Source organism: Adelges cooleyi, unplaced genomic scaffold, assembly GCF_023614345.1.
Source record: "Adelges cooleyi isolate 19-005CV unplaced genomic scaffold, UGA_ACOO_1.1 ACOO_flye_CR_arks_rails_tigmint_CR_PRNA_345, whole genome shotgun sequence".
Taxonomy (NCBI): domain Eukaryota; kingdom Metazoa; phylum Arthropoda; class Insecta; order Hemiptera; family Adelgidae; genus Adelges; species Adelges cooleyi.
In genome coordinates, this window is record NW_026096019.1 from 1 (window position 1) to 14700 (window position 14700).

Consider the following 14700-nt stretch of genomic DNA (forward strand, 5'->3'; position numbering starts at 1 on the left):
AGTAAGAGAATAAGTAGACCAGGAACGTTCAAGCGCCTGAAAAAATAGATAGGCAACTTAACCTACGTGGTGACAGAGCATTTGGGATCGAGGTTTACACAGATAAACTAGTTGTTATGTTAATAATCGGAAATCGTGTCTACTTTCCCTACAAAAACAAGTGAAACACCCAAAACCGTTTACACATTTCTTCTCTAAGTCGTGATCTAACTTCTTTTTAAAGAATCGAAATGGTATCCATAGTTATTATATAATGTTAAGCACGTTATTGTCTTTACAATGGATTTAACAATATTTAATATTTGTACCATCTACAGACATAATGATTTCAGTTATAATTATTCCTGAAAAACCCTGTGACCTACACATTACAGTATTATAGTATAATAATATTATACTGGTGTCTATTATTTTAGTTTTATTTACTCTGTGTGGATTTTTAACGGTATAATACTCGTCTTGCAACTACTTATTGCTTTTTTTTTTTTTGTTACGATATAAATTGTTCACGCACAGCTGCTAAGTTATTATTATATTTTAATTGTTACACGTGTGCAGTAATTTTAACAAAGCTGTGCATGTTAGTAACATTCCAAGGCCAGGTAAAGCCTAAATTTATAATACACCAGTTAAAAAGAACAAGTGACAAACAGACTGTATTAAAATGTATACCTAACATCTTGTGGCGAATCAGTGTTTTAGTCTGTTTTTGTTTTTCCTTAGCAATAAAAAAGTCAACAGATTTGTTATGTCCATAACCGCAAAAAAATATTTATATTTATTTTTTTACGGTTCTTAGTATTGAGGTGTAGGTGGGTTAGATTAGTGGAACACAAGATGGGCATATTCTTGTATGTGTAGTTATTATTTCCTCTTTTCTTTTGGTATTGTGGTGATACAACAATTTTTGGACCATGGGCTGGGCATCTCTGAGCTTGTTTGTGAAGGGGTTGGTTGTTACAATAATTATATTATTTCACACAATATCAGAATACCATGCACAATCGAATAATATGCTTATAAGCATTTAACAAATCTTATGTAAACGTCAATTTGTACAAGTGCTATTAAAACTAAATACTTAGAATAAAATAGTCTAATAGGGTAATGTAAATATTTTATCATATTAAAAAAAACAGCTGTGTAAATTAATTAACATATGCACCCATTAAATAACGTTTAGATTTTACTGTTTCAGTCGACATAAAAACCCATTCAAAGATCGTAAGAAAATCAATTTGAAAAAGTTTCAAAATCTGATTGAATGGTTTGCTGTATTATTAGCTAATATAGATAACTGTATTATTATTAAGTAATAGAAACACACGTCCAAGATCGTAGGTACATTTTTTTTATACATTTTGTTAAGTTTTACAAAATTAATTATTTTAGTAACTGCTAGCAATAGCTTTTACTGAAACAGTACTGTTACATAACTGTATCAATAGTTACCGTATATGTTATTTTATAGAACCAAAAGTAAAAAAAAATTAGTTTTTCTAAATAAAAATAAAATAAAATCACCTCGAAATTCAACAAGTAATTTTTAAACATAAAAATGTTTATTATTATTTTTGCAGATAAAAATGAAACTTTTATGTATTATTTTAATATCATTTGCGTTGGTGAATGTTTTGGTGGCCTTAGGTGGTTATTTGATTTTTACACTTACACGAGACAGTAGAAATCTATAAAAAAAAAACTCAATATTTAACTTATTTTACAGATGATTATGAAAACCTGGTTTGCATTACAAGTCAGTAAACATATTTTAAATAATTGTTTGAGTCTTACCATACTTATGTGTATAATTTTTTTACAGACCAACATATGTTTAATACAAGAGGTAAAATATAACTAATGTATTAATAATCAAACACTGAAATGTTTTTGACTCTACATAATATGTCTGAGATGATCAAATTAAATTAAAATTGAAACATTTTAGTTTTTATAATTTACTAAAGGCAGTAGTTTTTTTAACCTAACAAGATGAGTAATGTTAAGCGAAATGGTGAAATTTTTTTTGTATTCCCTACCACAAATAATGTTTAAGTACTTTATATCTTTTTTTTTTTTAATATCTAAACCCATTACTTGTTTATTCTAGCTTATTTGCCGAAAGTAATTGAAAACATTGTTCTTTATGGAGGATATACGATAGGTAATTATAATTGTATAGTAAATAAAATAATAATAATGATTAAGCATGCTAGTAGATGAACATTTGATGGAATGAAATATATAATGAAAATTTCACAAATTTTCATTAGGAAAATTTATCAGTGATGTAAATCTTAAATCTGAATGAAATCTTGATGACAAACATGGCTAATGCCACTTTGTTTAACCTCACTTAAGATTAATGATTATATTTATGTTCTACTAGCCTCATCTGCTTCAATTCAGCAATTTTATTAACATAGTCTCTCCACTCAATTTAATTTAATAAATCCAAACACATTTTTTCCGAATTCATAAAACATATTCTTCTACTCGACTTTCGTATTTTTTATTTATTTTAGTAGAAAATATTAAATGTGATGTCATTGAATAATACATATATTTTATGTTATTTTTAGTTGAATTAGGTTTAATGTTCGCAGTACCGGGTAATGATTTTCTTGACATTGGAATTATTTCCACATACTTGTTTGTTATTCATTAATTACAAAATTTGTTTTTATTTTAATTTCAGAAGCCGAAGACAAAGATGTCGAAGATTACATAAATAAACGTAAACATTTAGTTGTACTTTTTTTTTTATATATTGAGAAAAATCATAGACTTACATACATTGATTTCTGTCATACTAAAATGTGATGAACATTAAAATGTATTTTGTTTTAAATTTTAGAGAAGATAGAATACCAAGTAACGGCGCAAGAAAAAATATGGTGTTTAACATGTAAATATAAAATTTAACTTTTTCTGTACAATTACTTTTCCTGTATTATTAAATTTGATTATTGTGTTATAGTTCTGAATAAAAACGATTAATACTCGGTAGAACTTCAGTGTCATATTCCTATTTGTCTTTTACTTCAGGTTTCGACGATCGTTCAAAATTTACTTAAAACCGTTAATTCAAAAATGGCTACTAGAAGTTTTGACATTATTTTACATTGTTTTAGTTGTTTAAATAAACAGAGTCAATTATAGAACGACTGATATATCTGTATACATGAATAATAATTACGATTTTTTTTAACCATACAATTAATATAATATTTTCTATTTTGGTTACAGTAACCGGTGCACCTCAGATCAACGCAGGTAATCACAATCGTTTATGTATTTCCCGGAGGTATGGCTTGGTAAATTGCTAATGTACAAGTTCAACAAAAGAGGGAAAAAAACGTAACCTTGCGTTTGGCCGATGATTAGTCTATTTTTCTTCCAAGCCATGTTACCAAAGCACTTTGCGAATTGTAAAACTGAGCACACTGTTTGAGAGGTGGTAAAGGGTTTTGCACGAAATAGCTTTCAAAAATGTGTGTAGCAGTCCAGCTTTCCTTGTCGTGTCTTGAGCGAATCCTAAGACTGTGCGTGTTGTGGCAGTTTTTTCCAATAAAGGAGTTAACACTTTAAAATTTGTTGGCTTAATAAAGTACCTTTTAGGTTCTAACGGTAGATTTTACAAATAATTGGCAACATTATAGTTTTTTTTTTTTGAAATGTAATGCAACTCCAAAGCGAGCAACTAATTTATTATTTTTAAAAATTTTTAGGGGAATTTAGTAACGTTACACTAAAAGATTTGGGAAATAGAAGAAGAGTGATAACTTTAGAAGCTATACAAGTTTTAATCCGTGCTGTTCTACGTAAATATTTAAAAACATTTTATATATATATATATATCTAACATATACTGATTGTAATAGTTTTAACTGTACTAGGTTTATTATATTATAAACAAATGACTTCCTCAAATCATTATACAAAAAACAAAATAATATAATTTTACAGACATTCATTATTATTATGAAACACAAAATGTATTTATATTTTAACAATAGTAGTATAAAGCTCCCTGACCATGGTTAAAGTCTAGGCGTCTGTTCTTAACAAAAATTCAGTAGGAACTAATCATTACCAACATATTATACTTTTCTTATTTGACGAAATCAACCACAAATTCTTACTGAACCAAGAGTAGAACTTCCGTTGTAAATGTATATATTTGTTTTTTGTTTATACATTTTATACAATGTTTATAAATACATAATAGCATTTATGGTAGACAATATGATGTTCGACGGTGTTCATCCAATAAAGAGTAGAATGTCTGTACAGCACGGACACCCTCATTATTTTTCTTACACTTGTAGTTGTGTTCTACAAATGAGGAAAAGTAGTATCGACTAAGCTAAATTTGATAACTTTTTTTTTTTTGCAGGTGGAAATAATAGAAACTTCGACAATTTTTATGATTTGTGTCGTTTAATAGGCTTATTGAGAAGTATAAAAAACCCGGGTTCATTTATAGTACTTGCTGATCTCGACCCAAAAGACGCAAGAGTTTGTGACCTTGTGGATATGAACAGAGGAGTTAGCTTTTATTATAATATCGAAGGCAACATTTGGGAATACGACGACAAAGGTATTCCAAAAGAGTTACTCTTCTCACAAGTACAATGAAAGTACTATTATTGTTATTATATGTTTGCATACGTCCTAATAACAAAGTTGTCAATTAATTTAATTTTTTTGAAAATAAAAAGTTTTAATCACGATTAAAAAAACATTTGTTTTGCTTATGTATTGTTATATTTAAGTATTAAATAAATAACACTTTAAATGTATAATAGTTGTATTTAATAATTAAATCCCGCGTAAATGGATATTATTATATGAGTGGCATCAATATTCCTATTTTTGGGATAGAACCACATTAAATCCATAAAAAAGTGAAAGAGTTATATCAAAGTACATTGGTGATTGACTAGAATGGTACATTTTTTTATTTTACAAAAGAACAGACTTGGTTCCTATTTCAACGGCCAACAATTACACCAAGTTTAGATTAATTAAACATATATCATTACATATACCAGTTCGCCGAATATGCAAAACCCTTCCTTGTTAACAACTTCAACTAAAAAATATTTAAAATAATCATCTATGTTAATTCAGCTATTTTATTTACACAGTCTTCACTCAATTTATTGTAATAATTCCCAACACATTTTTCCCGAAGTCATAAAACATATAATTCTACTCGACTTTCGTGTTTTTATTTATTTTAGTAGAAAATATCAAATATAATGTCATTGAATAATACATATATTTTATGTTATTTTTAGTTGAATAAGGTTTAATGTTTGCAGTACCGGGTAATGTGTCAAGTACACATGTGTAAATTTTCACAATGGATAGAGAAGAATTTTATCTACGGGGTAGCATTTCTACTTTTTTGATAACCTATTGGACGCCACTCCGCCCATTTTTAATGAGTTAAGTAAGTTTAAGGACATTATTATACAAATGAACACTTAACACCGCTATACCCATTTGCTCAGGTGACAAACAAAAAAATGGGCAATCGTAACTATGAGGTAATTTATTGGACGAAATATTTCAAAAGCTTACTTATTTTCCCTACAAAATCCAATGAAACGCCCAAAAGTATGTGAATAATATTTCACTTAAAACTAAGGTATCCCTTACTTTTTAAAAAAAAAGTCGAAATGGTACCTAAATTTGGGAATTTTAACATAACATCTACATTTTTCTCAAAATAATCTAATCTAGTCAAATTTTTTTCAGTCAGAAAAAACCAAAAAAAGGAAAAATTGTATTTTTGATGTTTTTCATTTCCTGGTTGCTCTTTGTATAAATGATTCAACAGTCAAGATAGTGTAGACAAATATTTACATCACCAATATCCATAGAAATAACAACGACAAATTGTCATAAAGAGACGACTAACCCTACCGTAGCAACCCTAATACTAAAAATACAATTTGAAGTACATTGTGGCCTTTACAATGAGTTTAGCAACATTTTATACTTGTACCATCTACAGGTATTATAATTTCTTAAACCCTGTATAATATTCTTTTTGCAACTAAGACTTACTTTTAGCTTCGATGCAAAGCGAGATGGTATTGGTTTTACTCTGATGTGTGTTTTTTTTTTATCTGTATACACTGTAACTTTTTTAATACTGGACCAATTCCTTCGAGTAGCAACTCTGTAAATCGCAAATTTAATCTAGTTGGTACTTTGGGGGGGGGGGGGTTAAAGTTGAAAAAGTTTAATTCTTCTCAGACGAAAGTTGAAAAAACAAAAAAAAAAACGTACGAGTTTTTAAGTTAGAACTTTTACTGGCTATAATTTTGAGATAAAGAGTCGGATCGAGTTGAAATGTATAAGAAATAATTATTTGGTATGCCCGCACACGTCAGTTGTGTCAAACTTAAACTATACCCATTTCCCACCCCCCTAGGGGGGGTACAAGTTTTTTTGTTTTTCGGGGTTTTTAGTGGTAATTTTTAAACTTTTGGGTTGAAAATTTGCCAGTAGTTGGAACTCATATGTACCCATAACATATTAAACGGGAAAAAAATTCGGCATTACAGTTTTTTTTTAATTGCCGGGAAACTGTGTTTTCGCAGATTTCGTATATTTGAACAAAAACACCTAAAATCTTTAAAAAAAATTGATCAAATCATTAAAACAATTTTATGTATATCTATGCAGAATGATACTATTAGGTTTTGTGCTCAAGTACCACTTTTGACTTAAAGTTTACACAAATTCAATTTTTTTTTTTTTTTTAACTAAAAACCCGGTGTACCAGATGTGAGAAACGAACAGACACTAAAAACTATCAGTTGGTAACGTCTATCCGTGTTAGATTAGGTTAGGGCCCAATGATCGGTATCATAATATTGTGTTTATTACATGATATCACAGGCGACTAAATCGTGTAACTGATTGTAGTAGACACTCGATTTATTGGGAAAAAAAACCTATCCGTGTACTTATTAAGACACTTAATGATTCTGATACGACAAAACCACTGTCGTTATCTCGTTATTTTATAGACTGCGTTATATAACCTTACCCAAGGTCAACTATGAGTATATAAGGTCCAACTACCTGCAAATTATGAAGAGGACTGTTGTTTTTTGGATTCGGATTAAGTGTTGGTTTTTATGCAGTATACCGCCTCAAAATGTATTTTTTATTACACAATTTTTTTAAAGGAAAACTAATGTTTTGCATATTGTTATACTGTTATTCATTTAAAGAGATTCACGCTTGATTGTTTAAATTGTCTAATATTAGATAATCTGCTTCGTGCTAATTTTAATTTTTTAGTTTATCAACTTGTAGCTCTAATTTTGTATAAAATATTTCATTATTTTATTACTATGTACAGATTAAGATAAATTTTAATAATAATTAAGTCATAAATGATAATACTTTATTTTATGACTAGATCAAATCTCGTGAACATTTAACATCATGATACTGCTCCTATGATATTATTAAAAAAACACAATTTTTAAAATCTCCATAAAAGGTTATTGTTAAATAACAGGCAACAGCCGACAGCTAGTGGCTATACACGTTAGTAATATTTAACTAATAACTAATATATGTAGGTAAAATTTATTGTTTTCTCCATCACAGTACCAGTATACGATTTATTTTAATTTAAATGTAAGAAAATCGATTTTTCTTTAGAAAATAACAAGAAATTAATATACAGGATGAGGCAGTAAAACGGCGATTTTCTTATGTATTTAAATGGTAAAACCCGTTTCACTATCCCACCCTTTACATTTTAAGGATCTATGAAAAGGTTTTTTTAGTTGCATTTTATTTTGTACATTGTCAATCTAGTAAAATAGAAGTATAATATAGCTTTGAAATAATATAATCTGTGAAGTATAAATAGTTTGTGTGAGATTGCTTTAATGGAAGTATATAATACATAAATATTGAATAAATTATTATATAAATTGATAATAATCATAGTAACCCTATGATGGACTTCTATTATATGAAATTATGTACATTAAAATGTATTTTGTTTTAAATATTAGAGAAGATAGAATACCAAGAAATTGTGCTAGAAAAAATATGGCGTTTTTCATGTAAATATAAAATTAAACTTTTTTTATACAGTTATGAAATCTGATTGTTTTAATACCTATTATAGTTCTGAATAAAAACTAATAATATTCCATAGAAGTTCAAAGTGATATTCCTATATGTTTTTTACTTAAGGTTTCAATAATCGTTCAAGACTTAATTATAAACGTTAATTCAAACATGGCTACTAAAAGTTTTGACATTATTTTACTTTGATTTATTTGTCTATATACCCAATTATATATAGCACGAATGTTATGTATGAAAAGTATTTATGTAAAAGTATTTTTTTTAACCATACAATTGTTATAATATTCTCTATTTTGGTTACAGTTACCGATCCAATTCCGACAAACACAGGTAATCACAATCGTTTCTCAGATTTCTCAGAGGTATACCTTAGTAAATTGCTAATGTACAAGTTCAACAAAAGAGGGGAAAAACGTAACCTTGCGTTTGGCCGATGATTAGTCTACTTTTCCTCCAAACCATGTTACCAAGGCACTTTGCGAATTGTAAAACTGAGCACACTGTTTGAGAGGTGGGGCGGTTGTGCACGAAATAGTTCTTAAAAATGTAGTTTTTCCAGAGATCATTAATTTTCAAAGGTCTAATGGTAGATTGTACAAATAATTGGCAACATTATAGTTCTTTAAAATGTAATGCAACTCTAACACCAGCAACTAATTATTGATTTTCTAATTTGTTAAGTTGAATTTGGAAACCCTAATCTAAAAGATTTGAGAAAAAGAAGAAGATTAATAACTTTAGAAACTGTTAAAAGATTAATCCGTGATGTTTTAGGTAAATATTCAAATACATTGTAACATATACTAATTGTAATAATTTTAACTGTACTAGTTATATTATCTTATAAACAAATAGCTTCCTCAAAGATAATATTTAAATAATAATCATTATACAAAACAAAAAATAATATTATTCATCTATAGACATTCATTATTGTCACGATGACACAAAATTTTAATTTTTATAAACAATGGAAGTATAGAGCTCACACAAGTAGCATATATATATATATACTACTCACACAACATGGTTAAAGACTACAGTCTATTCTTAAGATACATTTAGTAAAAACTTTTCAATTTAGTCCTAGTTTTTGGTATGTCTTGTTATAATTTTTGGACTCTTTTGGTTATAATTTTAATTCATTATAAACTACTTTATTTATTTAACAATTACCTATTATAACTCGAGTAAAAGTTTATACATATAATAATATTTAGTCATTACAAACAAATACTATTATTTAAAGATCAACTACAAAGATATATTAAACAATGTAAAACTTACATTGTCTAATTTTGTTTTATTTTAAAAGTTTGTAGTAATAGAAACTATGAAACAAACTATGGCGTTTCGTTTGGTATATTAATATTTTTCTACAATTTTCATAAATAATAGCTGTTATGATTTACAATATGATGTTGGACCGTGTTAATGCAATAAAATGTTATTTGCTGAAAGTAGAATGTCTGTGCTACACGGACACCCTGTACATTTCATTATTTTTCTTACATTTTATTATTCACTTGTAGTTGTGTCTTACAAATAAAGAAATGTAATATCAACTGAACTAAATTTGATAACTTTTTTTTTTTTATAATAATATAATAATATTATAATAATATAATATTGAAGGCAGCATTTGGGAATACAGCCTCGACGGTACTCCAATGGAGTTACTTTTCTCACAAGTACAATGATTTATGTCAGAAATTACAAGAACCAATTTTTTTAAAGTACTATTATTGTTATTGTTATATTTTTGCATACCTCCTAATAACAAAGTTGTCAATTAATTTATTGTATTTGAAAATAAAAAGTTTTAACCGCGACTAAGAAAACATAATATGTTGCTTATATATTTAATAGCTAAACATGAAGTAAACTCAAACTCAAATTTATAATAAAAACAAACAAATATATAAATACACCTGCATTTTTAAGTGCACTCGTTAAGTACAGGTAAAAAACAGGTACTATAATTTGCATAGTGTGGGAGGAGTATTATTGTGCACGAGAAGCATCTTCAGAAATGTATTACTATTACAGAGATTAATAAAGTTAATAACAAAAAAAACATTGGTAATCATTGGTTCGTCTGGAAAAAAAAACCCATTTGTCAACAATTTGTGACCCGAAATCTTTTGTACAAATTAAGTATCATAATGATGTCTGTTCAAATTATTTTCGTTTCAAGTTTACTGTTATCGGTATTTTTTGGTAAAACACGATTGTATTGTACTATTACCAATGATCGTATTATTCCAAATATTATTTTTCTATCACTATTAACATAAGCATCATAGTATTATTAATACTGCAAAGCCTTAAGACGTCTAATCACGTTTATTCAATTTAGTTTAGGTTTCCCAAATTTTCCAATTTAGTTCGTGCTCTGGATTTTGTGTTTGACCATCTTATATCCAATATTATTGTACAAATAGTAGTAATAATAATATTATGCGGAAGCTATTTTAGAGAAACTCTCATAAAAGAGAGTATTATTCGCTATGGAATATGTTCCACTTATTTGAATAAAAATTGAATATATTTTGCAACATGTATATGTAACAACAAATACCAAAAAGCATGAAATTTGATGGCAATGATTTTATACATTCTAATAAACTCTAAAAAGACAAAATTATTGTTGACATTTAGTTACCACTTGCTGGTAATGTGTTGTGGAATAGACTATTTGAGATGTGTTCAGGGAGGTTTTTAACTTTGGTCACATATTTGAGGGTGTCATTTTATCTTTTTAAGTCTAATGATATTTCTCGTGCATTGCATAATATGCTGTTTATTGGGCTGGTTCTAACAGCTTAAGTTAACAGTTTTATGCCTTGGTTATGAATGGGGTGCAGTGTTTAAAGTATATTTTCCTTTGATGAGATCTAAACGATGGCTGCATAGTGTATTTTAAACAGAACTCGTGCCTTGCAGATAGTGAAAAGACAATCTGTCTGGGCTCCGCACGTGCTATTCCCTAGCACTTTGATAATCCTCATTCTTTTTTCGCTGTCTGCTTCTTAGTTTTTTAATTTAGGGTGTCCATGTTAACATATGGTCAAAAGTGATGCCGAGTATGCGAATTTCGTTTAGTAAAGTAAGTTGGGTAAACGTTTTTTTTTTTGGAAAAATCTAAGTAGTTATTGAGTAAAGTAATGTAGGGCGTTAAAAGAATCACCCTCGTACGCACTTCTTAGAATGTAATAACGTATTACTATTACAGAGATTGATAAAGTTACCAAAAAAAAAAAAACATTGGTAAACATTGGTTCGTCTGGGAAAAAAAACCCATTTGTCAACAATTGTGTTTACCATGTAAACACATTAATTCACAAAATGAACGTGACACACAATTTAAGAAAATGCACGTGTGGGTGTTCGTAAAATTAACTATAAAAAGGCAGCCTGAACATAAACAGTATTAGTGATTTTTGAGTTTCTTCGCTTTAAGATTATCAAACATAAAAAAAAAGTAAGTACAATTTTAAAAAGTTCTCCGTGTGGCAATGATATGATTTTCTTTGACCCTGAAATATAACGCTAACTAAGGTGTTCATTGTCAAATTTTATCAATTTCAAAAGAAATTGGTACTTATAAAGCGGCGTTTGAATAGATTTAAAAACTTGCATTATAAACGTCTAAATAAATAATATGCACTTTAATTATCTATTTTGAGACTCAGCATTTTTGCACGTTTTGTTGGTAGGCATATATGTGTTAAGACAATCCGCCAACTAAAAATATCTACATGCCAACTCACTAAAGTCATTTTATCTCGTTTAGGCATTTAGACCCAAAGTCCTCTGTACAAATTAGCTGTTATGATGATGTCCGTTCAAGTTCTTTTCGTTTCAAGTTTACTGCTATGCGTATTTTTTGGTAAACGGCATTAAATTATACATTTTTCAATATTGTATAATATATGAATGAACATAGTAGTAAGGTAAGACTTTCGATTAAAGCTATTGACGCGTTATGCAATTCATTTTACAGGTACTAGCGATTGTGAAATGAAACTAGAGGAAGGTGACATTGCTGTGTTTTTTGACCCCGAACAAAGTAAAAATGTTTTATAATATGTATGTTTATGTTGTTGTGACCGTCCTCTGTAATTAAAAATAATCTAACCTGTTGTTGTTGCTCATTGTAACTACCGTTTTGTCGTCATTATCGTCGGTGGTCTTTTTCTTGTATCACAATCTTTTTTTTTCTCTTTCGTATCTATTGTGTTTCTTATTAGAAATTAATAAAACTTGGTGCCATTGCACCAAACGGAACCGGCCATATGAAGCCACTTATATAATTTCTGTTTCCTGCAATCCGTTGTAAATATACACTGCTTCCTTCCTTTAAAACCCGCGTCGATCGCCGTGTTGTTATTATCCAACTTTCCCGTCTGCCATCTGAACAGCGAACAGTTATAGTGTGCGTTAGGTTGCCTACCCAAAATTGATAAGGCGTAACGACGCAATTTCGGCTTCAGTCTTTTTCTCGTGTCCAAACATTTCGACTGGTCCTTCGTGCAAGTTTTATTTGGTTGCTTTACCATACAATGCATTAACTATTACCCAGCACTATATAAATATATCATACAACCCAAAAATCGTAAAGGTTCCGTACCTACAGAACTTCTATATTTTATTTTTACAACAATATAACTAACAATATATATATTTTTTTAATTTAATGTATTCGAAATTGAGTTTCAAAAATTATTGCTAACAAGTTGATGTAATCTTAAATATTTTTACGTTAAACTGACTTTGTTATATTATTAATTTTAGCACGGATGAATTGTGTGAAGATTCATGGTATACATTAGTCTTATTATTTAAAAATTAATATAGTATTTACTATTCTTTCCAAAAACAGTTACCTAATTTGTTTTTTTTCCACAGGAAATAATCGGAACCTCGGGGGTATGTTTTTCTCATGTTACAAGATTTTATTTATTCTTTAAGTTGGTCATTTTACCGTATTTGCTTGTATAGTGCAAACGTGTTCATTTATTATTTGTAAGAATGGCACTTTTTTTTTTTTTAGTAATTTCAACTTAAGGTCGTTACATTTTAAAACGTTATAGATTGTGCGCAACTTGTATACACAAAAAAACTATCTTTTTTAACTCAACTAAAAGACAACGTGCACAAATTTAATTCATCGGTCCTATGTAAATCGTTATAAAGTACCTATTATAAATTGAGTATATTTTGTAACATGTAACAAAACAACAATAGCAATAAACATAAAATTTGGGGACAATTATTTTATACATTCTAAACAATTCTAAAAAGACAAAATTATTTTTGACATGAATAGTTAATTATTAAATGTTAAACTATTAAGATATTTGCTTTTTCTGAATTCTAGATAACAATAAAAACACATTTCCTAATTCAGCATTTAACGGTTTAAAAGAAATGTTATTTTTTTTTTAATTTCTTAAAAAAAATTATTTTGAATACTAGGTTTAAAAAATAATTATGTAATAAAAACGGGGAAAAAGTGTGTGCACGCTTAACTTGTAATTTGAATTACCTAAACCTAATTATACCGCACATACATTTTGTTATTGTATGAAAATATTTAATATATATATATATTATTCAGTTATTCAGATGTTGTTAGTTGGTGTGTACAATTACATATTAGGTGTACAATAAACATTGTTAATTGCAAACATCATAGTCGGCATATATTTTCTTGTTACTTATAGTGGGCCAATTGGTAGAAAAAATGTCACCGGGGTAAGTTCTTATATATTTTTTTAAATATTATAACCAATACTAGTGTATAGCAATAGGGGTTGTATGTAGCAAGTGAATATGAACATATTAAGCTATAAGATTAAGCCATCAATTTGCTACCTTAAAATAAGTTTTGAATGACCTTAATATAAACTGTCTAATATGTTTTGCACTTGTACCAGGCACCCGGACTACAGACAATTTGTAGTTAAAGCTAAGCCAGACGGGACGTATAGTAATGCAGACTCAGACGAAATATGGCGCATCATTGACAATTACTACACATCATTATTTTTTCCCCTCATCATAAAATAATATTATTTTACGACTCAATATTATATCATAACATGCACTTTGATTCCAATATTCTACACACATTTAATTATTATTCATTGTTATTGTATTTTATGTAATCAAAAATAATAAACCACAATTATTGTATTGTACTATTATTATGTTTGTATTATTCCAAATATTATTTTCCTATCACTATTAACATAAGCATCATAATATTATTAATACTGGAAAGCCTTAAGATGTGTAATCACGTTTATTAAGTTTAGTTTAGGACCTAAACTACTAATTTTACAACGTGCATTTTAAACACCTGAATGAATATTATGTACTTTTGGTACTCATTTTGAGATTCAGCATTTTTGTAGGTAGGCATATGTGTAAAACAATCCGTCAACCGAAAATATCTACATGACAACTCACTTAAGACATTTTATCGTTTAGGCATAAGACAAAAGGCAAAAGACCCGAAGTATTTTGTACAAATTAAGTATCATAATGATGACT

The 14700-nt window shown here is 28.3% G+C and overlaps 1 protein-coding gene across 3 annotated transcripts; it reads left to right on the top strand.

The window, feature by feature from the left end:
- Nucleotides 1-1210: 1210 nt before the first annotated feature.
- Nucleotides 1211-4808, top strand: LOC126840095 (uncharacterized). Of its 3 annotated transcripts, none has more exons than XM_050575594.1 (11): nt 1211-1341; nt 1581-1647; nt 1727-1756; nt 1823-1846; nt 2111-2164; nt 2583-2612; nt 2699-2737; nt 2858-2908; nt 3250-3276; nt 3732-3824; nt 4400-4808. In XM_050575594.1, exons 2-11 carry the CDS (start codon nt 1587-1589, stop codon nt 4639-4641), a joined length of 651 nt encoding a protein of 216 aa, XP_050431551.1. In that variant the 5' UTR covers nt 1211-1341; nt 1581-1586; the 3' UTR covers nt 4642-4808. The 3 variants fall into 3 exon arrangements, with proteins under 3 accessions (XP_050431551.1, XP_050431552.1, XP_050431553.1); XM_050575595.1 differs by having other exon boundaries at nt 1211-1337; XM_050575596.1 differs by lacking the exon at nt 1211-1341 and adding an exon at nt 1376-1479.
- The last annotated feature ends 9892 nt before the right edge of the window (nt 4809-14700 follow it).

Excerpts from the sequence above, each read along its gene's own strand:
- LOC126840095 (XM_050575594.1), top strand. The coding sequence starts at position 1,587 with ATGAAACTTTTATGTATTATTTTAATATCATTTGCGTTGGTGAATGTT. Across the intron at positions 2,613-2,698 it reads TTTAATGTTCGCAGTACCGG|AAGCCGAAGACAAAGATGTC; the intron begins GTAATGATTTTC and ends TTTTAATTTCAG. Across the intron at positions 2,738-2,857 it reads CGAAGATTACATAAATAAAC|AGAAGATAGAATACCAAGTA; the intron begins GTAAACATTTAG and ends TTTAAATTTTAG.